Here is a 26064-nt window from a genome sequence, read left to right as displayed (position 1 = left end):
GTGTGCATGGGGGCAGCCAGGGGGCAGTCTTGTGAGGCTGAGCCCTTAACTGGTGAGGTCTGACCATACCTCTGGGAAAACTGTGTCAGAATGGCATTAATTTCATATACACACTACTACATATAAAATAGATAATCAACAAGCACCTACTGCATAGCACAGGGAACTCTACTCAACACTCGGTAATAACCTATATGGGAAAAGAATCTGAAAAAGAATAGAGATATGTATATGTATAACTGAATCAGGTTGCTGTACACCCCAAACAAACACAACATTGTAAATCAATTATATTCCAATAAAAATAAGAAGAAAAATTTTAAAAGCAAGGGATGGAGGGAGGAAGGAAGGCCTACAGTATTCCCCTCAGGCCTCGGTGACCTGGGCTGGTGTCACATCCCAGGAGCCGGAGCAGCCTTGGGTTCCAAGGCTGGACTGTCATGGGGCAGAGGGAGCTGGGGAGGATGTGCCCACAAATGAGCCCCCCTTGGACCTGGAGTGCCTGGTCCCCTGCGGATGGGACCACAATCGTCCCCTGGTCTCCAAGTCTCCTGGTGGTGGGGTTCCCACGGGCAGCCTCCTTCCTCGGAGTCTCCCCACCTAAGTAGGACGGCAAGCTCAGCATAGCGGTTTTGGCAGGGCTTGGGATTTGTCTGCCAGGGTGAAGGGTAAGGGGGAAGAAGTAAGGAGACACAAGGCCTGGGGTGTTTCTTCTGACGCATTCCACTCAAATCTACCACCCAAGGACAAGACTTCCTCTAAGGCTCTGGTTGCCGGCGTAACCCTAGTGGGGCATGAGGAAATGCTGCCCCCTTGTGGATATTTTCCATAACAACAACTTTACAAAAGGTGCTTATGGACACTTCATATTCGCAAGGCCTGCGGGGCTGTGAAGGACACCTGCCTTCAAGAAAAGTCCTGGGGTGGGTAATCAAAAAATAATTCAAAACAGGGCAGGCCTTCAAGAAGCCAATTTCAAGAGGTAAATTTAATGCACACTGTTTTTGTTTTTTTTTAAAGCACACGAAAAGCTGCTCCCTATCGCTAATTGTTAAGAGAACTCCAAATCAAAACTACGAGGTATCACCTCTCACCAGTCAGAATGGCCATCATCAAAAGGACTACAAACAATAAATGTGGGAGAAGGCATGGAGAAAGGGAACCCTCCGACGCTGTTTTTGGGAATGTAAATTGGTTACAGCCATGATGGAGAACACTATGGAGTCTCCTTAAAAAACTGAAAATAGAATGACATGATCCGTAAATCGCACTCCTTGCGTATACCCAGAAAAAATCATTCACGTGGACCTAGGTGTACACCTGAAACTAACACAACACTGTAAATCAACTATATTCCAATACAAAATAAAATTTAAAGAAAAGAATTGCATTAAATTGTAGGACACCCAGCTGGTGTCAGAGAGAATTGCTCGATGTGGGGAAAAAACCTCCACACATTTGGTGACCAGAAGTGTCAGAAGTGAAACATTCTCTTGAAGGTAAAGGAGACACACAGGAAAGAAAGACATAATAGGGAAGAACTGGGTTTTTCCTTAGATAGAAAGATAGAAAACTGTAAACGTATTCATTTACAAGAATAAAATCATCAACCTCTTTCCAGAAAAGCAGGACTAGTAAAATTAAGTTACACAAAATAAAACAGGACCAAGGAAAATAATAAAATATGCAAATTTAAATTTCCACATGGTTATTACAATTAAGTTTAAACATGTCACTGAGTTTCCTGATAACCAGTTTTCCTGCAGTCTTTGTTTTATTTTTAAAAGAAAGATGCATCTTGAAAATAGTTTACTCTCTGGGCTACAGGGAACGATTGAAGGGTTTTTGAACAGAGACATGTTAGGAGTATGTGGTGGACAGAACAAAGCCATCCCTCTCCCTGCCCCGCCCAACCCCCCAAGACGTCCACGTCCTAATTCTCAGAACCTGGCAAAGGGACTTTGCAAGTGTGACTAAGTTAATGATCTTGAAATGGGGAGATTGTTCTGGATTCTTCTGGTAATCACAAGGGTCCTTGTAAGAGGGAGGCAGGAGCCTCAGAGTCAGAGACAGGGCAATGTGACAAGGGAAGCAGAGAGAGAAAAGGCAAAATGATGGGAGGACACGCACCAAGGAATGAGGATAGCCTCTAGTAGGTGGAAAGGGCAAAGAAATAAATTCTCCCCCCAGAGCATCCAGAAGGAACCAGCCCTGCGGACACCTTGATTTTAGGACTTCTCACCTCTAGAACTATAAAATGATACACTTGCGTTGTTTTAGGCATTTAAGTTTGTGGTATAAAGCCCATTTTCTTAGACATACTCTATCTTAGTGTCACTTACAGAATCAAGCTTTTAAACAAATGGAAGCATGGCATGGATTTTGTGAAAATCCAGTTTGGCTTATATGAAAAAAAGTGAGTCGGGGAGCGTCTAAGCAACCCGCCAAGCTCAGGAAGTGTGAGTTCTCGGCCTCCCAGTTCACATTCATCTCTGTAACAGGTTTGCTCCACAGGTGCTTTGAGTTCTCCAGGGCCTGGCACCAGGACGCAAAGGCTGCTTTTGAAGAATTTCATTAAGACATGTCTGAAAGACTCGTCACAGCTTAAACGGAGAAAGAAAAGCAAGTTCTGCCAGGCGCATCTTCCACAAATTTAATGAGAACTGAAGCACGTGAAGAAATGAGTTGCGATCATTATTAACGAGATGTGGAATTGAAAATAAGGCTAAGGACAGGACAAACTCATGAGGTTAAAATGATGGGACGACAGCTTTGTCACCAAAGCCATGGCCGTGTGGCAAGTATTGAGGGGAAGACAGCAGGTGCCACCCCTTCGACAGGTGCAGAGCTAATAGGGCTTGCAAGTGTCAAACGGCCACTGCTGCCTGGTTCGAAAGAGCCCCCCATTAACCTGCGTGACCTCAAGACCCCAGAGTCTCACAGCCAGATCTGCTCTGGATTTACATTCCAGGAAAGGTTACTCCCCTACCTTCCAAGGTCATGAGTTTTACTTTTACGCAGGGCAGTTAGGAGACTTAATAAATACTGTTTTCAGTTATTGTCGCTGGCATGTAGATTTCTAAGTGAAATTCACACCCATATCCTCACTGGCCAAAATATTAGCAAAAATTACCATTTTGCTGATGTATCCCTGTTTCACTCTGTCTTTGCCTAATTGACCATCCCTTGTGGCTCTGAATGAGCCCTAATCCCTGTGGGTTTTGTGGCAGCCTTTGGGGGGAATATGCAGGTTTAGGCTGAGGACCACTTTCATCTCTTTTCCACTGATGGCTGTTCAGTGGCTTATGTGAAAAGCTGGAATTAAGAACCTTCTTAGTGTACAAAGTTTCTCCACTCACAACACCAACTGCAGTGGTGCTTTGCTTACTACAGTTATCTGTTGACGGCAGCATGAATGTGGCCCAGAAAGGCATTTTTTACCTGCTACGTATCCATCATGGCAATGCAATCAGGCAGAGTTTTACCACCACAGTCTAGATCAGAGGTTGGCAAACTTTTTCTTAAGAGACCAAACAGTAAATATGTTAGGCTTTGAGGGCCAAGAAGGAGAATCAAGGCTATTATATCAATGCCTAAATAATCATTTGAAATACGACCATTTAAAAATGTAAAGAATATTCTTAGCTCACAGACCATACAGAAAGATGTAGGGGGCCACGGTTAGCGCAAGGGCCATACTTTGCCAACCTCTAATCTAGATAATTAAGAAAGCCTGTTCATAGGTGGGGGGAAAAACCCTGGAATTTGAAGTGTTCCCTTAATCATTCAAGATCCTTTACATAAAATCCATGTAGTATTTTTTTTCCTAGAGCCCAGAAAACAATGGTGTGTATAAGATGCAAACCAGCCACTGGGAGCTTCAGGGTTTTTTGCAGGTAAATACAGTTAAGGAATACTGATACGCACTTAGGTTCACAAGATTTTTCGAACTAACAGGGTAGGGATTACATTATATTTTTACTCTATTGCAAAATGATAATAGAGGTATTAAGCAACACGGAAAGCTATTCTAATTGATATCACCAGTTAGCTAACTTTTATATGCAGTTTAGCCTCCTCTAATTGACATTTTATAAATGGTATCTGCTTCTAAGCATTCCCTTTTGATTCACACCAATCTGTTGGCATTACACAGGAACTGGAAGAAAATATGGAGCCTTCTGCTTCAAGTATCCTAATTTACATGCTAAATCAGAAGGTCAAAATGAATCTGTGTCATATTTAGAGCCCGGTACATTGGCCCAGAAATAAAAGGCAGCATGTTGATTTTTTTTTTTTTTTTTTTGGTGGCAGGAAGGATAATTCCCACAAACAAAGCAGCAAGTCATAACTCAGTGTGAGTTTAGAACAACAAAATCTAGTACACTGGAAGATGGATACTGCGGAATGTGTTTCGGCATGATGAGTATGGCTCTGTTGAAGTTGAAAATTCTTCTTCATTCTGATAGTAGCTGAGGAACACATGGCTTGCAGTTATCATAAATATGTAAGCCCTAGAAGTGTTCTGCATTGAAGAGCAACCAGAACACAACAGTGCTGAACTACACAGAGCACAGAGAAAACCGTCTGACACCTACAGAAGAATGCGAAGCCTTCCCCCATACAGTATGATTTCTAAGCGTAGTAGAACATCTGAGACACCACCTAGCTTTCCCACACAGCAGTAGTGCATAGAGCAGCCCCATTTTTGAAAGGCTCCGTGGGGACGAAGTTAGCCTTTCTTTCAATTAAATTACCACATTTTCGCAACACAGAACTTGAAATAGAACTTCAAGTGCTTTCTTCTTTGGAAACTTGCTGTCAAAATCGAAGCTTACTAGTACGATGAAGAGCTGTACATTGCAAAGGAGGACTCTAATCGGATGGTTTGCTTCAGCTTAAGTGTAACTTTCCACCCTTCTCTAGGCACTGTGATTTTTTTCCCCTTGTTCCTGTCTGCCTAACTGAGTATCTGAAATGCCACCCAAAGAGATCTTTATTGAAAATTCCCTTCACTGATGAATTATGAAGGTAGCTCACTTTATATCTATGGCAGCTACAGCCATAATGTTTTGTAGTTATCAGGCGTCAATAAATAAATACACATGAGATCCATCCATCTATTTGTTAATGCCTATTATGTGCTATGCTAGATAATGAGAAATACAGAGCTGAATAGTTTACAGAGGGCAATACTCCTCTCCCTGTGTTGCTACAGAATTGGTTGGAAACTACTGCCTTCTCACACTCAGTCCTCCAAATGGGAAAAGGAGGAACTGATTTGATTGGTGAAATAATGAGAATCCAAAATCCCTGGTCCATCATTCGGTCCTGGGCAAGTTGATTTATTCACAATTGCTCTGCTGACCAGCATCATGGTCCACCACGATGCTGCACGTGGGTTGATGGATAACTGTCTGTTCTGCCACTTAACAGACTACAGTACAGTGTAAACGTAACTTTTATATGTGCTGGGAAACCAAAAAATTAGTGTGACTCGCTTTATTGCAATATTTTCTTTATTGCGGTGGTCTGGAATCAAACCTACATTATCCCTGAGGTATGCCCGTATTCTGTTTTAATACGATGATCGCAGTGGATTTGAACATTTTAAAGTACAATCAAAACCCTGAAAGCACAGTGGATCAGTATGAATCACAGCCAACAGTGTGTCTTTTGGATTGCCAGTTCGTGAACTCAGTTTACCAATGCGATGAAATTCTAGTACAACAAAATAATCTGGACATGGATTTAAAGTTCATTATGACAGTACGGAGTTTAGAGTTATTTATCTAGAAATATAACTTGTGGCCAACACAATTTGGTTGCTTCTTTTTGGCAGTTCTGAAATATACAAATTTGATATAGTAAGATAGGAAATATTATTAAAGTTTCACTATATGTACAATGTTAACCCTTCACAATTAAACAAAAGGTGATGAATTTCATTTCAAAGCTGCTGAGCCATGGAAACTATAAACAGTTTGTGCTACACCATATGAAGGTGCCAATTTAGCTGGTATGCAGATACACAGACTTTGTTAGCCCTGTGGAAACCAATTCTGCAAATTATTTTACCACCTTTCATGGCTGTTGTTTTAACAGTTAATACTTACAAGTTACATTTTTTTAATCTATAAGAATGTCATCCATACATTCACTGATGCTGAAGAACACGGCCAAAAATCAATAGCTTTTGAACCACTGCCAACATATACCATGCTGTTAATTTAAGTACAACTTCTGAGCTATTAGAGATAATACTGAGGAAATAAACACAGTATCAAAGCAACAATAAGATATGATGGCTGTAGATTTACGGACCATGAAGACAACCCCATTTGATTTTTTTTTTTTTTCCCAGAAGAAAATCAGTCTCAGATGCATTGTGCATTGTGAATTATGTGAGCTCTTCAGGCAACACTCCTCACAATAAATCCCACTGCCACTGGGTTTTAAACCTTGTCACAAACAGTGAATCCATGAGGGCACATTCCCAGTAGCTATGCTTCATTGGGGTGTTTTGTCCCTATGTAACTTTTTATTCGAAAGATGAATGAGAAAATATTGACTATCTAAACCATGGTAAGTAACTAAGAGCTCTCTGTCTTCTATTTCAAGACACGGCTGTCAAATCCATCACTTACAAAGACACTTGCAGGTCCTTCCTCCAGTAAATCTGCAATGGAAACCGCCTGCAGAAAAGCTCTACTGGTATTAATTCTGCAAACCTATTGAGCCTCATGTTAACAAAATAAAAATGTATCATGCTCGCTCCTGTTATATGGCAGGTGTGGACAGCTTTGAAAAGCTATGTGTTTACTTGGGGCTACCATAGCTTTCTAAATTATGCTGTGAAAACAAATATTGACTTTTCAAAAAATGTCATCCAGGTAGTGAATGTGGTGTAAAATGTTCTTGAGTCAAATGAATTTGACAACCACGAGCATGCCTACTATGTGCAAAGCCATGTGCCATATTTAAGCCTAAAACTCTCACCAAATAAGCTATCTGATATGCTAGCTAATGAGTTCCTCTTAGGAACTCTGGTTGAAGCTCACCTGTGGATACTGAGCAGTGACAATGGTCAGCACAATTTAATGGACCTTCTTACTCATTCTTGGTCAAGAAAATTTTCCTGACCACTGTTATTTAACCAAAATTGCCTCTAAGAGGCAACTGCACTGAAATTCTTATAACACTATTCATTCCTTTCATTGTGTTTAATGCTTTGCTAACATGGAGTTAATTTCACTCTCACTACCCTATCTTACTGTTTATTTGATAGGTCTTCTCTCCTGGTAAGTTAGCTTTATAAATAACGTTTCAAACCACGAAACCCAAATAAAATTCAATTGGTACAAGAAAGCCCTTGCCCTTTTCCAAATGAAACAGACCAGTCATATCCTTGTCCTAATAGACCTACAGTCCCTTCGATCCTCAAGGATTTACAGAATACACACACTGACTCTTGATATAAGTATTAAGATCTCGAAGTTTCACTATACTGCCTTCTGGTCTTTCCAAAATGCGCTTCCCAGGGATTCACGCCCCAAGGGGGTCCACAGTCAGAAATGGAGTTGGAAGACACGGCAACTGAACCAGGATGGGGAAAAATTACATTTTCATTCCATAAGCTCAAATTGAAATCTCCAATGATGAGGCAATGAAATGCAATAGTATCAGCAGTACCTGCGGTTTTATCACCAAAAGAGATCATGAATATTTTCATCTCACATTTCAGTTTTTGGAGATGCGTTGAAATATCATTTATGCTCATTACAACTTCTAAAGTACAGTAGATTTAAGGCCTGCCACAAGATCTTTTTTAATGTGTTACTAAGGTTCAAACATAACTTTAACGCAACATTTGAGGGTTTTTTAGTATTTGCTAAGTGTAATTCAATATAATGGAATTTCTGGGTCATAGTACTGAGTTTATGAATTAAAAAGAGAGTTATGAGAACAGTCCATAGACTACATAACGCACTGCCAAAGGGGTCCATGGCTCAGAAAAAGAACCAAAATAGGTGCAGTACAGTGACGGTACGTGAGCACCAATGAGAACCTAAAGCTTAGAAACACTGTGAGCGGCCCACGTTGCTTGGCTCACTGCCCCCTCCATCTTCACAGCCGGCAGTCACTTCACTCCAGCCTCTGCTTCTGTCCTCCCAGCTCCTGACTCTGACACTCCCACTTCCCTCTTTCACTCACAAGGACTCTTGTGACTACACTGAGCCAGCCAAATCACCCAAGACAATCTCCCCACCCCAAAATCCTTAATTTAATCTCATCTGCGAAGTCCCTTTTCCCATGTAAAATAACATTCACACCGGTTCCAGGGATTAGGAAGTGGATCTCTTTCAGGAACTATTATTCTACCTACCACCCTGGCCCTATTTCCTTCCAGCCATGCTTTACGTGGCATAACAATCCAATGAGTTTCAAAGTATCATCTTCAGTGTAACAGATGAGAAGTCTGAGATTTTAAGTTCAGAGTTCAAAGTCATATGGCCAGCAAGGGGCAGAAACAAGAACCAGTCCTCTTAGACACCAGACATTTTGGGGTGCCTTCTGTGTATCAGATGTTTATATCCAGGTTCCCTTATCCTTTACCCTCCAGGCTTGCTGTCCCATACTCTCTAGACCAACTCTCATTTACACTTGGATGCGAAGTTTAATGCTTCCTTTCATGGCTCTCGGGGGGCTGGTACTTTCACTGACATGTCTCCCCATCTGTCCCTGAATTTTACTTTTACTCATCCATTATCTTACTGCACATACTTCAGCATAGGGGGAAAGCAAAAAGGAGAGGCTCACTTAGCAACGTCTTTATCCTTTGATGAACTTGGTCCTCATAACTCATAAAATGCAACCGTTGAAGGGAATGACTTTCAGTATCTGTAAGGCCTTCTACAGGGAGTCTCAGGTCAATTCAATGACCGTCTCCACTCTCTGGTGCAAGACTTTATATTGGATTCTATTGGGGACACAGAAAGGTGTTCATCCCTGCTCATAAATTGTTTATAACATAAGGGATGGGAGAGGGATAAGCAGAAATCAACTCGTGCAAACGTGACTATTTGACAGGGAGGGACGCAGTCAGCGTCCCAGGCTACAGGTCAGCATCACGAAGGGGCTTTTAATAAGAGAATAAATCAAACCAGCAGGACCTTCCTTTGGAACAGGCAGGGAGCTCGGCAGAACAAAGAGGGTTTTGCAGGTGAGTGATGGCTGTTGGCTTGAAATCATGGCACAGCTCAGGGAAGAGTTTTATTTGGGCTGAAGAGAGGAGGTGAGACAGGAACAGACCACTGGACCTGGAATCAGAAAGCCAAGGTTTGGAGAGTCAGCTCTGCCACTACCTGTATAACCAAAAATACTTGATTATCTCAAGTTTTCTCACCCATAAAAAGGGATAAGAAGGCTAATTCAGAGGGTGGTATGATTAAAATGAAATGAAATAAAATAAAATAAATAAAATGTAAAGTAAAGTAAAATAAGTGAGCCTGTGTAAATGTTCAGCTGAATTTGAGGATAGAATCCCTACAGAAGAGCATCACCTGGAAACGAAGGAGAAGAGGAGGCACAGTATAGTCTGCAGAGACTCAAGAATAAGGAAAACCCACCTTCCTTCTGAAGACTCAATACTTTCCTACTCCAACCTCTTTCTTACTCAGTAATATTAGAGCAAAGAGATGTGAGAATAAATAACAGGTCTTGTATTATTTCAGAAGATTTCTATTTTACAGGAAGTCAGCTCTTCTCAAAAGACCATAGAATAATCACAGATTCAGCAGATGTACGCAGAGACAGTCTAGAATTTTCCACGACTGAAATCCAACTTTGTATGAAATGTGGCACCCAGATTTATACTACCATGTCTTGTCTAAGAAGCCCCAATAACAGTGCCAATGTAATGATTATTTTGAATAGCTGAAGCATTCAGGTACTTGGGAATAAAAGTGAGAGTAAAGATTGGTTCAACATGGCGGAGTAGAAGGACATGCGCTCACTCCCTCTTGCAAGAACACTGGAATCAAAATTAACTGCTGAACAGTCATCGACAGGAAGACACTAGAACTCACCAAAAAAGATACCCCACATGCAAAGACAAAGGAGAAGCCACAATGAGATGGTAGGAGGGGCGCAATCACAATAAAGTCAAATCCCATAAATGCTAGGTGGGTGACTCACAGACTGGAGAACGCTTATACCACAGAAGCGCACCCACTGGAGTGAAGGTTCTGAGCCCCACAACTGGCTTCTCAACCTGGGGGTCCGGCAATGGGAGGAGGAGGAGTTCTTAGAGAATCAGACTTTGAAGGCTAGCGGGATTGGATTGCAGAACTTAGACAGGACTGGGGAAAATAGAGACTCCACTCTTGGAGGGCACACACAAAGTAGTGTGTGCATCAGGACCCAGGGGAAGGAGCAGTGACCCCATAGGAGACTGAACGAGACCTACCTGATAGTGTTCAAGGGTCTCCTGCAGACGCGGGGGGTGGTTGTGGCTCACCGTAGGGACAAGGACACAGGCAGCAGAAGTTCTGGGAAGTACTACTTGGCGTGAGCCCTCCTAGAGTCTGCCATTAGCCCCACCAAAGAGCTGGGTAGGCTCCAGTTCTGGGTCACCTCAGGCCAAACAACCAACAGGGAGGGAACCCAGCCCCACCCATCAGCAGACAAGCAGATTAAAGTTTTACTGAGCCCTGCACACCAGAGCAACACCCAGCTCTACCCACCACCAGTCCCTCCCATCGGAAGCTTGCACAAGCCTCTTAAAGGGCCACATCCACCACAGGGCAGACAGCAGAAGCCAGAAGAACTACAATCCTGCAGCCTGTGGAACACAAACCACATTCACAGAAAGACAGACAAAATGAAAAGGCAGAGGGCTATGTACCAGATGAAGGAACAAGATAAAACCCCAGAAAAACAACTAAATGAAGTGGAAATGGGCAACCTTCCAGAAAAAGAATTCAGAATAATGATAGTGAAGATGATCCAGGACCTTGGAAAAAGAAAGGTTGGCAAAGATCGAGAAGATGCAAGAAATGTTTAACAAAAACCTAGAAGAATTAAAGAACAAACACCTAACAGAAGTAAAGAACAAACAGAGATGAACAATACAATAAGTGAAATGAAAACTACACTAGAAGGAATCAATAGCAGAATAACTGAGGCAGAAGAAAGGATAAGTGACCTGGAAGACAGAATTGTGGAATTCACCATTGTGGAATAGAATAAAGGAAAAAGAATGAAAACAAATGAAGACAGCCTAAGAGACCTCCGGGATAACATTAAACACAACAACGTTTGCATTATAGGAGTCCCAGAAGGAGAAGAGAGAGAGGAATGGACCCGAGAAAATATTTGAAGAGATTATAGTCGAAAACTTCCCTAACATGGGAAAGGAAATAGCCACCCAAGTCCAGGAAATGCAGAGAGTCCCATACAGGATAAACCCAAGGAGAAACACACCGAGACACAGAGTAATCAAAATGACAAAAATTAAAGACAAAGAAAAATTATTGAAAGCAACAAGGGAAAAAAGACAAATAACATACAAGGGAATTCTCAGCAGAAACTCTGCAAGCCAGAAGGGTGTGGCAGGACATATTTAAATTGATGAAATGGTAGAAGCTACAACCAAGATTACTCTACCCAGCAAGGATCTCATTCAGATTCAACAGAGAAATCAAAACCTTTACAGACAAGCAAAAGCTAAGAGAATTCAGCACCACCAAACCAGCTCTACAACAAATGCTAAAGGAACTTCTCTAAGTGAGAAACACAAGTGAAGAAAAGGACCTACAAAAACAAAACCATAACAATTAAGAAAATGGTAATAGGTACATATCAATAATTACCTTAAATGTGAATGGATTACATGCGCCAACCAAAAGACACAGGATTGATGAATGGATACAAAAAGAAGACCCATCTATATGCCGTCTACAAGAGACCCACTTCAGACACATACAGGCTAAAAGTGAGGGAATAGAAAAAGATATTCCATGAAAATTGGAAATCAAAAGAAAGCTGGAGTAGCAATACTCACATCAGTTAAAATAGACTTTAAAATACAGAATGTTAAAAGAGACAAGGAAGGACACTACATAATGATCAAGGGATCAATCCAAGAAGAAGATATAACAATTATAAATATATATGCACCCAACATGGGAGCACCTCAATACATAAGACAACTGATAACAGCTATAAAAGAGGAAATCGAAAGGAACACAATAGTGGGGAACTTTAACACCTCACTTACACCAATGGACAGATCATCCAGACAGAAAATTAATAAGGAAACACAAGCTTTAAATGACACACCAGACCAGATAGATTTAATTGATATTTATAGGACATTCCATCCAAAAACAGCAGATTACACTTTCTTCTCAAGTGCGCACAGTCATTCTCCAGAATAGATCACATCTTGGGTCACAAATCAAGCATCAGTAAAGTTAAGAAAACTGAAATCATATCAAGCATCTCTTCTTACCACAACACTATGAGATTAGAAGTCAATTAAAAGGAAAAAAATATAAAAAACACAAGCACATGGAGGCTAAACAATATGTTACTAAATAACCGAGATTACTGAAGAAATCAAAGAGAAAATCAAAAAATACCTACAGACAAATGAAAACATGACGATCCAAAACCTATGGGATACAGCAAAAGCAGTTCTAAGAGGGAGTTTATAGCAATACAATTCTACCTCAAGAAACAAGAAAAATCTCAAATAAACAATCTAACCTTATACCTAAAGGAACCAGAGAAAGAAGAACAAACAAAACCCAAAGTTAGCTGAAGGAAAGACACCATAAAGGAACATAAATAAATGAAATAGAAACAAACAGAACAATAGCAAAGATCAATAAAACTGAAAGCTGGTTCTTTGAGAAGATAAACAAAATTGAGAAACCTTTAGTTAGAATCTTCAAGAAAAAGAGGGAGAGGACTCAAATCAATAAAATTAGAAATGAAAAAGGAGAAGTTACAATGGACACCACAGAAATACAAAGCATCATAAGAGACTACTACAAGCAACTCTATGCCAATAAAATAGACAACCTGGAAGAAATGGACAAATTCTTAGAAAGGTATAACCTTCCAAGACTGAACCAGGAAGAAATAGAAAATATGAACAGACCAATCACAAGCACTGAAATTGAAACTGTGATTAAACATCTTCCAACAAACCAAAGTCCAGGACAGATGGCTTCACAGGTGAATTCTATCAAACATTTAGAGAAAAGCTAACACCCATCCTTCTCAAACTCTTACAAAAAACTTCAGAGGAAGAAACACACCCAAACTCATTCTAAGAGGCCACCATCACCCTGATACCAAAACCAGACAAAGATAATACAAATAAAGAAAATTACAGACCAATATCACTGATGAATATAGAGGCAAAAATCCTCAACAAAATACTAGCAAACAGAATCCAACAACACATTAAAAGGATCATACACCATGATCAAGTGGGATTTATCCCAGGGATGCAAGGATTCTTCAATATACACAGATGAATCAATGTGATCCACCGTATTAACAAATTGAAGAAGAAAAACCATATAATCATCTCAATAGATGCAGAAAAAGCTTTTGACAAAATTCAACACCAATTTTTGATAAAAACTCTCCAAAGTGGGCATAGAGGCAACCTACCTCAACATAATAAAGGCCATATATGACAAACCCACAGCAAACATCATTCTCAATGGTGAAAATCTGAAAGCATTTCCTCTAAGATCAGGAACAAGACAAGGATGTCCACTCTCACCAATATTATTCAACATAGTTTTGGAAGTCCTAACCACAGCAATCAGAGAAGAAAAAGAAATAAAAGGAATACAAATTGGAAACCAAGAAGTAAAACTGTCTCTGCCTGCAGATGACATGATACTATACAGAGAGAATCCTAAAGATGCCACCAGAAAATTACTAGAGGTAATCAATGAATTTGGTAAAGTTGCAGGATACAAAATTAATGCACAGAAATCTCTTGCATTCTTACACACTAACAACAAAAGATCAGAAAGAGAAATTAAGGAAACGATCCCTTCACCATTGCAACAAAAATAATAAAATACCTAGGAATAAACCTACCTAAGAAGGTCAAAGACCTGCACTCAGAAAACTATGACACTGATGAAAGAAGTCAAAGATGACACAAACAGATGGAGAGATATACTATGTTCTTGGATAGGAAGAATCAATATTGTGAAAATGACTATACCACACAAAGCAATCTACAGATTCAATGCAATATCTATCAAATTACCAATGGCATTTTTTACACAACTAGAACAAAAATCTTAAAATCTGTATGGAGACACAAAGACCCCTAATATCCAAAGCAGTCTTGAGGGGAAAAAAAAAACAGAGCTGGAGGAATCAGACTCCCTGACTTCAGACTATACTACAAAGCTACAGTAATCAAGAAAATATGGTACTGGCACAAAAACAGAAACATAGATCAATGGAACAAGACAGAAAGCCCAGAGATAAACCCACGCACCTATGGTCAACTAATCTATGACAAAGGAGGCAAGGATATACAATGGAGAAAAGACAGTCTCTTTAATAAGTGGTGCTGGGAAAACTGGACAGCTACATGTTAAAGAATGAAATTAGAACACTCCCTAATGCCACACAGAAAAATAAACTCAAAATGGATTAAAGACCTAAATGTAAGGCCAGACGCTATAAAACTCTTAGAGGAAAACATAGGCAGAACACTCTATGACATAAATCACAGCAAGATCCTTTTTGATCCACCTCCTAGAGAAATGGAAATAAAAACAAAAATAAACAAATGGGAATGAAACTTAAAAGCTTTTGCACAGCAAAGGAAACCATAAACAAGACGAAAAGACAACCCTCGGAATGGGAGTAAATATTTGCAAATGAAGCAACTGACAAAGGATTAATCTCCAAAACATACAAGCAGCTCCCACAGCTCAATATCAAGAAAACAAACAACCCAATCCAAAAATGGGCAGAAGACCTAAATAGACATTTCTCCAAAGAAGATATACAGATTGCCAGCAAACACATGAAAGGATGCTCAACATAACTAATCATTAGAGAAATGCAAATCAAAACTACAATGAGGTATCACCTCACACCAGTTAGAATGGGCATCATCAGAAAATCTACAAACAACAAATGCTGGACAGGGTGTGGAGAAAAGGGAACCCTCTTGCACTGTTGGTGGGGATGTAAACTGATACAGGCACTATGGAAAACACTATGGAGGTTCCTTAAAAAACTAAAAATAGAATTATCATATGACTCAGCAATCCCACTACTGGGCATGTACCCAGAGAAAACTATAATTCAAAAAGACACATGCACCCCAATGTTCACTGCAACACTATTTACAATAGCCGGGTCATGGAAGCAACCTAAATGCTGCCTGACAGACGAATGGATCAAGAAGATGTGGTACATATATACAATGGAATATTAGCCATAAAAGAACGAAATTGGATCATGTGTAGAGACGTGGATGGATCTAGAGACTGTCCTACAGAGTGAAGTTAAGTCAGAAAGAGAAAAAGAAATATCGTATATTAATGCATATATGTGGAATCTAGAAAAATGGTACAGATGAACCAGTTTGCAGGGCAGAAACAGAGACACAGATGTAGAGAACAAACGTATGGACACCATGGCGGGAAAGTGGCAGGGGCAGTGGTAATGGTCAGATGAACTGGGAGATTGGGATTGACATATATATACTAATATGTGTAAAATGAGTAACTAATGAGAAAAAAAGTGAGAGTAAAAAGTTTTGCTAAAAATAAGTCCAATGAGAATGAATAGTCCACAGTCTTTTTTATTTAAATTGCATCTAAATATTTAATGTGGTTGGAAAAACAGCTTTTCTAAATTCTTTTGTGACTTTGAATAAAAGTTTCCCTTAACTGATGTCTACCCTAAACACTCCATCAGCAATAACAAAAACCAACGCTTTCATGTCTGTAGTTTGAAAAATAATAATAGAACTGGGACTCGGGTCTGATCGCGCAGTTCGCACGGCCTGGTCTGGGGCGGACCCAGGAGGGGAACCGCCCCCCCCCAGCCGCGATCCCCATGGGGCTGTGTTTTCCCTGTCCCGCGGAGGCCGCGCCTCCTTCGCCGGACCTGGAAGAGAAAAGAGCAAAGCTTGCAGAGGCTGCAGAAAGAAGACAGAAGGAGGCTGCATCTCGAGGCATTCTGAATGTTCGGTCTGTGGAAGAAAAGAGAAAGAAAAAGGAAAAAATAGAAAAAGAAATGGCTGCATCTGGACCCCCACCAGAAGGTGGCCTTAGGTGGACAGTTTCATAAAGCATAACACGAGTGGAAGAGTCTACTGCCAATAGCTAGTATCTGCAATCAAGCGGACGTCCTCAATTTAATTTCTCCTCTGAATAAATGAAGATTCAGACTTCGTAATTTTAGTGCTCTTAAAGGCAGTGCTTTTTCAAAATTGAATATTGAAAACGCTTTTGATTGTTAGACTTAGAAAATGGGCAGACCTTTCATTAAATACTTAGTTTCCCTACATTTGCTCTTCTGCAGACACTGGGTGATTTGCCGTTTTTTAGTAGTTAAAACATGGGCCTAAATAGTGAATATATATTTATATATTGCATGGAAAAATTCTGCATACATCTCAGATATTAAAGTTTGCACTTGTATTTTCCCTCCTTTACAAAACGACCTAGCCATTTATAGTGTGCCGATTAACCTTATATCTCTTTATTTCATTATATGTGAAGACTTTTGCTTAAACTTATGGACTTAGTGCCTTTAAACTGATCATCAGGGAAAATCTTGAAATATCATTTGAAGGGCTCACATGAAGGAACACTGTAAATTTTTATAACTTACTAAGAAATTAATATTTGTAGAAAACATTGAATTTCCCCTAATTTATTTTCTACTTCTGTAGCTTATACAATTAACATACTGTGTTTTACATTATAATACTTTTTGGGTTTTTTTTTTGCTTGCTGAGTTTAAAATTATATATTAGTGGTACCATCAGAGGGCAGTGATGTACTATTATACAGTATCAGATTCAGCTCTATAAAGATCTTTGCAGTAATTGAATGAGTTAAACTAAGAATCTGGATGGGTTAAAAATAACAAAGTATAGTGGTAATGTGCTTGTCCAAATTTCATAGGTGTTTTTATTCTTTTGTATTTATTAAAGAATGATCATCAGATTTATATAGATGTCAAATTGCCAAGGCAAGTATGAATATATGAAAGAGAAATATGTAAGTACTGTATTTTAAAAGGTCCACTTTAAACATAAAAATATTGCGAGGTAATTCTATATGATACACTGCCATGAACTTTGTAGATTTTTGTTCATTTGTAACATGGATTATAGCATATTTGGTTTTTTGAGTTTTTTAATATATAATGAGCTAAAATAGAAGAATTGTTGTGTCTTTTAATTTGGTTGCTCTTTAGGATGACAAGGCCACAGTCTGAGCCCTAAATTAGAATTTTCAAATATCAAGTACAATAGGGACTGTCAATTAGATAGACCAGCTCATTTGATTTACAAAAAGGAAACTGAACCACTGTCTCGCTCATCCTTCCCACAAATCTTGTGTTACGTTGCAGTATGTTATATATGTTAATTTAAAAGAGTTTGAACTAGAATATAGATCTCTTGACTCCTCATTGGAAAAATCACTTCCTTCTATTACAGAATGAAATATCTGTGACTATCCAGGCAAGATACGTAGTTATAGGCAGGTTCAATTTTAAGTTTTAGAGAATTAGTGGTATGTTTGCTCATAAAGGATAGTGAAGTCATTGAATTATATTTTAGAAATATAATTTTTGACTTTTTGAACATGATTAATTATTCCAAGGCAGAAATAAAAAAGGAACATTAATAGATGAATGGATATAGAACCAGAGCATACTATCCTAGAACTGTGCACTTTCTTGCTTCTGTTTTAGTACAGAAAGAACAATTTTATCTGTATTACAGCTTAGAGAATTACAGCTTGGGTTGGTGTAAACAAAAGGTTTACATCTAGGGGATAATGCTGTATTTCTAATAGTTTATATCCAAATACCATGCTCATTTACTGTTGAACCAAGAATGCTGTGCTGATGAATTGCTTTCTAGGAACAGTGGGATATGCCATTCCCGCCAACCATGGCCTGCCTCCATGGGTGTGATCGTGTTTCCTCAAAACCACATGGGTTGCATGGGCTAAGGGGTGATACTCAATGGGAAGGAAAAAGGGGAGACTGGATGCATGATAGGAAACCAATAAGTGACTACTTAAAAAAAAAATGTATACACACATACACATATTCCAGGAATCTTCCTCAAAGTTATGAATCAGTTCCTGATGAAACCTTAGCCTAGAGCCAGTTTCCCATAATTCATAATTTAAATAGGAAAGCATTATAATGATTGATATGTCACCCAAACTCCCCAACCAAATTACTAAAATAAAACCAAACAGTAAAATGCTTATATGTAACTATCTTATTGAGATATAAAATGCTTAAATCACTACTTCTTCATTCTAATCATTGAACTATTACTATGGTAACAAAAAGTTGTATATTACCGCACAGCCCCTCTGCTAACGTGCTGCATGTTTTTTAAAACATCTGTATGTGATACTTTTGTTCCACTGATTGTATTTGGAATGTAATTAATAGTTTTGTTATAAATGCTGTACTGCCTTACAGGGTACAAATATACGTTTTCCTATATAAGAAAAAATAATAATAATAAAATGATCACCCCTTCGCTAGGCATGGACATATATACACTACCAAATGTAAGTTAGATAGCTAGTGGGAAGCAGCCACATAGCAGAGGGAGATCAGCTCGGTGCTTTGTGACCGCCTGGAGGGGTGGGATAGGGAGGGTGGGAGGGAGGGAGACGCAAGAGGGAAGAGATATGGGAACATATGTATATGTATAACTGATTCACTTTGTTATAAAGCAGAAAGTAACACACCATTGTAAAGAAATTATACCCCAATAAAGATGTTAAAAAAAAAAAGTTAATCAGTGGGGGGAGAAAAGCCATTTCAGTTTGAACCAAACATAAAAATTCTGTCTTTCATATTTTTGCCTACTAGTTTTGAAGTGTTTCAACTTATTCAGGAATACACTTGATAGTTTTAATATCTCATATGTGTTTCTAGGTCTAAGAACAGCAGATGTTTTAATATAATTAATGCTGAGACATTTAATTTCTAGTAGAAATCAAAAAAAAAAAACATAGCAGAGGAACTAAAGACAAGTGTCAAATCACACAGAGATGTTCCCATTGCAAACTATACGATCTTAGGTAAAGTAGCATCTTTAAGTGTGAGTTGCCTCATCTGTAAAATGGTGATAAAAATGTGGAGATTACTTGAAACAATTAGTGTAAAGAATCTAACATTCAATCAGATGAGTACCGGGGAGATAAGTATTCCCAACGCCTGAGGCTCCATTAGCTAGAGTTAGTGCTCACCCTGGCTTCTCTCCCCAAACCTAAGGAGCCTCTCTCTAGAGGGAGAAGAATGACTTATGCATTGACTGCTTGGCAAGTTTAAGGAGAATGAAGTGACTTTCAAGGTCTGTGTGTGATAAGAGTTCATTCAAGATCTGCTTACCTGAGCAGACACTAACATTCTGATCTGCTCAGTACCTCCATGCAGTAAGAGACCCACCCCTTAAACTGTCCACCTCGACCATGCCTGGTAGAAAGCCTACCTGACTCAAGAGTAAAGTATGGGCAAGTCCACTTTGCCATAGACACGTTCTCTAATCCTGTGGTTATCAGCAATAAAGTTGACATTTCAATTCTCTAACTGTACAGCTTTTGTTTCAACGTATCACTTGGTTCTGAATGCAGACACATGAAACAGAATGTTCTTTATTGTGTTCATACACTCAAGTAACAGGCACTCAATATTAACAGCTCTCACTACCATCATCTTCCGAATCCTCCATATGACCTCCACCACCACACAACCACGTGCCTTCCTGACCTCTTCATTTGAGTAGCTCATCAGCATATCAGCTCAACATGCCCCAGATCAGACTCCTGATGTCCGTGGCCACCCCCCACCCCTGTTCCTCCCATACACTCCCTCATCTCAGAAACAGCATCACCTCCCTTCTGGTTGCTCAAGCCCAAAATATTTGCCTCATCCTTGATCCCTCTCTTTCTCTCACCATCTGTATTCCATCTGTCAGCAATCGTGTTGGCTCCATTTCACAACATTTTCCGAGTGTACTCAGTCCTTGCCATCTCTAGTGGTACTACCCTCATCCAAGACACCCATGTTTCTTACTAGGAATTATTTCAACAGCCTCCTAACTGGTCTCCCTGCTCCAGCTCCCACCCTTATACTTATCAACACACCACCAGAGTGATGCTTTTAAAGTGTAAGTCAGATACGGTCCCCCCTGCTCAAAACCCTCCAAAGTCTTACATCTCATTCAGGGTAGAAGCCAACATCTTCACAATGGCCTGTGAGGCCCAATACTATCTATGTTCCCATGCAGGGGCAGGAAGGGCAGTATTCACTCCATTGAACTCTCTTCCTCTCTTCCCTCCTCCCTCACAGCCTTCAATGTGTCGTGCACCCCACCTGGAACACTCACTCCCACTCATCCTCAGGACTTCATCTAAATGGTACCCCAGCAAAACCTCCCCTGATGGCCCTATGTGAAATGGCTACCACCTCCCACATCCAACCTGCTCCCCGCAATCCCTTGAACCTGTGTAATTTTTCTCCTTAGAACTCGTAACCATCTGATGTTCACTTTTTTCTGTTTGTTGATTACCTATCTCCACTCACTAGCATCAAAAACTCCTGGAAGGCAAAGACTTTGTTTCCCCGGAATGAGAACACTACCTGATACACAGTCAGCATGCAAATATTTGTGGAACGAATGAATCAAAGAATGAATGAATGAGGTCAACGTACATGATAGAAACAAACGTTAATATTTCTTCCTTGCTAGCTGGCTTCTGCAAGGTCTGATAATAATAAGTATCATGAATAAATAAAACCCCAGAATGTAATGTCTCAATTTTTCTATCAAAGGTAGTCTAGTCAAGTTAGCTGCTCAAGTACAGTACAAAGAGAACACTCTTGGACTTCCCTGGTGGCGCAGTGGTTGAGTCCGCCTGCCGATGCAGGGGACGTGGGTTCGTGCCCCGGTCCCGGAAGATCCCACGTGAAGTGGAGCGGCTGGGCCCGTGAGCCATGGCCGCTGAGCCTGCGCGTCCGGAGCCTGTGCTCCGCAACGGGAGAGGCCACAGCAGTGAGAGGCCTGCGTACCGCAAAAAAAAAAAAAAAAAAAAATCCGCCTGCCAGTGCAGGGGATACAGGTTCGAGCCCTGGTCCAGGAAGATCCCACATGCCACTGACCAACTAAGCCCGTGCGCCCCACAACTACTGAAGCCTGCGCTCTAGAGCCCGTGAGCCACAACTACTGAGCCCACGTGCCACAACTACTGAGCCTGCGTGCCACAACTACTGAAGCCTGCGCTCTAGAGCCCGTGAGCCACAACTACTGAAGCCCACGCGCTCTAAGACCTGTGCTCCACAACAGGAGAAGCCACCCAACGAGAAGCCCACGCACCGCAACAAAGAGTAGCCCCTGCTCGCTGCAACTAGAGAAAGCCCACGCGCAGCAACAGAGACCCAACACAGCCAAAAAAAAAAGAGAGAGAGAGAGAGAGAGAGAGAACACTCTCGTAAGAAATTTCACTACAAAGCCCAGACGTCCGTGGCAGTCTTGCATGGGCACAAAGTTGGCTTGCAGGTGAGATCACTAGGTCACCTGAGGCAAGAAGGCTTAGCAATGCTAAAGAAATTGATACAAGTTAGTGTCCTTGTAGCTTTAGCAGCTGCGCCTTCCCTCTTGCCTCCTCAGGATCGAAAGCCCAACTCCCAGCCTTCCAGCAGCATCTCTACTTCAGTAAATTCCACTTTCAGCAGCCCTTCTGTCTTCCTCACATACCCTTCTTCAAAAATTATATGTGATGCTTTAAACACACCTGCCAAATTGCCCTTCCCTTTGTGTCAGAAGAACCTTGTACAAATTATAGTGTGTTTTCTAGCAATACACAACACGGTTACCAAGAAACCCATTCCAGCAAGGTCTGTGGATTTCATTTTTAAAATCTTATCAACTGTCCTAAAATGAGAAACTCCAGAGAACAAAGAAGAAAAGGGTGTATTACCCTTGTCCGGCCCCTTATTTCTTCTGATTGGTGACGTGACAATTGACTATTGGTTTTGTTTTGGAGGAACGCCCCATGAGAAGATGATAGGAGTTTTGTCTGGGATCTCTTGCCCCAGGAATAGTCCTTGATTCATTCCTCCATTCACCAGGAGGTTCGCCAGAAAACAATTTTATCCCCAATGCTGAGAAGGGAGTGAAGGTTTAAAATTAAAAGGAGGTAGTATCTGTTTGGAGCTACACGGTAATGACTTAGGTCCTTGCAAATTACATTTATCAAACTTAAGTGCACCGCCGAGCATGAAGGAGGCTGAGCGTAGAAAAATCTGCTTCCTAGGACTTGCAATGAGGTTCACTAACTGTATTATGGGTTGCATTGCTTTACCTCAAAAATCCCTTCCCATAAAACACTATTATTAGAAGTGGGAAATCATGAAATAGCCGTTCATTCAGTAACTGTTTATTGAGCACCTACTGTGTTCCAAGCCCTCTTCTAGGCAGTGAGGATACTGAGAGAACCAAAGATATAAATTCTTGCCCTCATGAAGTGTACATTCCTCCACTCCTTCAAAACAAAAGTTACTTCCAAAGCAAGATTTATTGCTAATGTGGAACCCACAGTGTATAATAAATAGAAAAGACACTCAGATTGTAGTCCAGAGGTCAGGGCTCAAATCTCAGCTCTGCCACCTGGTAGCTGTGCATCCTTGAGAATGTTCCTTAATTAACGTTTCAGAAGTCATTTTGAGGGAAAAAAAATTACTTAGAGTAGCTCCAGGCAATTAATACACTCCCAGTGAATTTTAGCTATTTTCATTTTATCAGCTTTTGGATTCATCAGTTTAGTTTTTAAAAACATGAAAAACCTGGAATGACCACAAACTAGTGATCTTAAAAATCAGTCATTGTGGGGGCTTCCCTGGTGGCGCAGTGGTTGACAGTCCGCCTGCCGATGCAGGGAACACGGGTTCGTGCCGCGGTCCGGGAGGATTCCACGTGCCGCGGAGCGGCTGGGCCCGTGAGCCATGGCCGCTGGGCCTGTGCATCCGGAGCCTGTACTCCGCGGTGGGAGAGGCCACAACAGTGAGAGGCCTACGTACCACAAAAAGTAATAATAATAATAAGGCATTGTGAATTCATTTAAAGTGCATGCACTCATCCCTAAATTATATCACAAAAATAGACTACTTTAGTAATAAACACATAGATCAATGAAACAAAATAGAGGACCCAAAAATGGGCCCACATAAATAAAATTTTAAAAATTGAAAAAAAAAGTAGTTTTGCATATGCTACCGGGATACAAATGAACGAAACCACCTTCCAAATGACCTGTCACATGAAAGGTGCTCAGTAATTCTGAAGAACAGTAATAATAATTGGTATGATTTGGCAAATCATGGCCCTCAGGGCCAAATCTGACTGGGGCCACCTGTTTTTGTAAATAAAATTTTATTGGGACATAGCCCATTTATAATTTATGTATAATCTATGGCTGCCTTGGCGCTACAATGGCAGAGTTGAGTAGTTGAGACAGAAGCTTTATGACATGCAAAGCCTAATACTTTTACTCTCTCACCCTTTAGGGAAAAAATTTGACAGCTCCTGCTCGAACCCCCTGTTATGCTAAATGAGGTTCAAAAACAGATGCAGGTACCGTCATCTGGCAGCTTATTTGAAATGCAGAATCTGAAGCCCCACTCCAGACCTGCATCAGAATCTATTACATTATAACAAGATCCCCACCTGTGATTTGTATGACATGGAAGCCTGGGAAACACTGACATGGAGTCTGCCATGATGACAGCATCCTTGCCCTACAATGATATGGTGAATTTCACCCTTCCCCTTCCTCCCAATATTTGAATTCGGAACAATGCTTTTCCACCTTAGTAAACATCAGAATCACATATGGAGCTTGTTAGAAATATAAAGTCCTGGGACATCCCTCCAGTGATTCTGATTCAGTGTGTCTGAGGTGGAGTCAAAGACTCAAAATATTTTTAAACAAGTACCCCCTGAGGAGATTCAGACACAAGTGACCCTGGGACATCACTCTGGAAACACTGCTTGAAAAGAGTAGACTTTTATATCCTGTAGAGTTGGGGCCAAAATCAAGAAGCATCATCTGTGTCCACCACTATTAATGTTTTTCTTTTGGATACTTGAAATACCACCAGGAGATCCATCAGCTACAGTTTATTGTAAAGTAATGACTCATGGGGTCTCCGTGCCTACCAAGGGGTCAAGCGCCGTACTCTGAGCCACAATAAATATTTTACCACAGCTACTGTTTTCAGTGACAGGAATCCAGTTTTATGCCTTCACAGCCTTGTTCAAGACACTTTACTCGACACCAGATGTTTGTGAGACGACATTCTAGGTAGATGGAGAGTCCAAAATTGAGGGACCCAAGTGACACTCCTTCATTGCACAAATATTTGTTGAGGGTTGGCATAACAGCCAGGCTCTGTTCTAGGTCAGTGGTCAGCACATGTTTTCTCTAAAGGGTAGATGGTCAATATTTTAGGCTTTGTGAGCCACAGAGTCTCTGTTACATACTATTCCTCCTGGTTGTTTGTTTGTTTGTTTTACCCCTTTTATAACCCTATAAAAAAGCAAAAATCATTCTTGGTTCTTAGGCAGTACACAAACACAAAGGGCCAGATGTGGTCTGTGGGCTGTCGTTTATCGATCCCTAGTCCAGGTGATAGGAATACAGGAGTGAATAAAAGTCCCTGCCCTCATGGAGATTACAATCTAGCATAAGGACATATATAATAAACCAACAAATACAGTAAAATGACGGTAGCAATTAAGTTCTATGAAGAAAAATGTTAAAGGAATTAAAGAGTGACAGCAGAAGAGGGTAGCCAAGGAAGGTGACATTTAAGCAGAGATTTGAATGATGTGGGGAAATGTGTACTCCTCTTCCAGATATGGCAAGACCTGCTCACGTTAAATTATCATCATGGGGAATAATGTTAACACCACTTGGGAACAGTGGAAACACTGTCCAAAACAAACAGAAGTCATTCATCATGAAATGGGCTTCAGGCCACAAACAGGAACAGTCAAGGTGGAAGTGAAATACTTCAAACAGGGCCTGGAAAAGTCGGCACCAACCGAGCTTCATTAACAGCCAGATGCAATTCACAACCTTTTCATGTGAGAAATGTTCCCCTGCCTCTTAAAACAACATTCTAGTCATGTACCAAAATGTTCATTGCAGCTCTATTTACAATAGCCCGGAGATGGAAGCAACCTAAGTGTCCATCACCGGATGAATGGATAAAGAAGATGTGGCACATAGATACAATGGAATATTACTCAGCCATAAAAAGAAATGAAATTGAGCTATTTGTAATGAGGTGGATGGACCCAGAGTCTGTCATACAGAGTGAAGTAAGTCAGAAAGAGAAAGACAAATACCGTATGCTAACACATATATATGGAATTTAAGGGAAAAAAATGTCATGAAGAACCTAGGGGTAAGACACGAATAAAGACACAGACCTACTAGAGAATGGACTTGAGGATATGGGGAGCGGGAAGGGTAAGCTGTGACAAAACGAGAGAGAGGCATGGACATATATACACTACCAAACGTAAGGTAGATAGCTAGTGGGAAGCAGCCACATAGCACAGGGAGATCAGCTCGGTGCTTTATGACCGCGTGGAGGGGTGGGATAGGGAGGGTGGGAGGGAGGGAGACGCAAGAGGGAAGAGATATGGGAACATATGTATATGTATAACTGATTCACTTTGTTGTAGGGCAGAAACTGACACACCATTGAGGAGCAATTATACTC

At 40.6% G+C, this 26064-nt stretch overlaps 2 protein-coding genes across 2 annotated transcripts in view; one reads left to right on the top strand and one right to left on the bottom strand.

Annotated features, from left to right (window-relative positions):
- Positions 1-26064, bottom strand: part of TAFA4 (TAFA chemokine like family member 4) — a 129558-nt gene that overhangs the window by 62569 nt on the left and 40925 nt on the right. The gene's annotated exons all lie outside the window — the stretch shown is intronic.
- Positions 16111-16418, top strand: LOC116762359 (small VCP/p97-interacting protein-like). Its single transcript, XM_032649242.1, has one exon. The coding sequence runs from the start codon at positions 16123-16125 to the stop codon at positions 16354-16356; it is 234 nt and encodes a 77-aa protein (XP_032505133.1). The 5' UTR covers positions 16111-16122; the 3' UTR covers positions 16357-16418.

This window comes from Phocoena sinus, chromosome 11 (genome assembly GCF_008692025.1).
Source record: "Phocoena sinus isolate mPhoSin1 chromosome 11, mPhoSin1.pri, whole genome shotgun sequence".
Lineage (NCBI taxonomy): Eukaryota > Metazoa > Chordata > Mammalia > Artiodactyla > Phocoenidae > Phocoena > Phocoena sinus.
Note: the sequence above shows the minus strand (reverse complement) of the source record. Positions and strands in the feature narration are given on the sequence as shown.

What these genes read in the sequence shown, in the direction of transcription:
- LOC116762359 (XM_032649242.1), top strand. Translation starts at nt 16,123, where the DNA reads ATGGGGCTGTGTTTTCCCTGTCCCGCGGAGGCCGCGCCTCCTTCGCCG.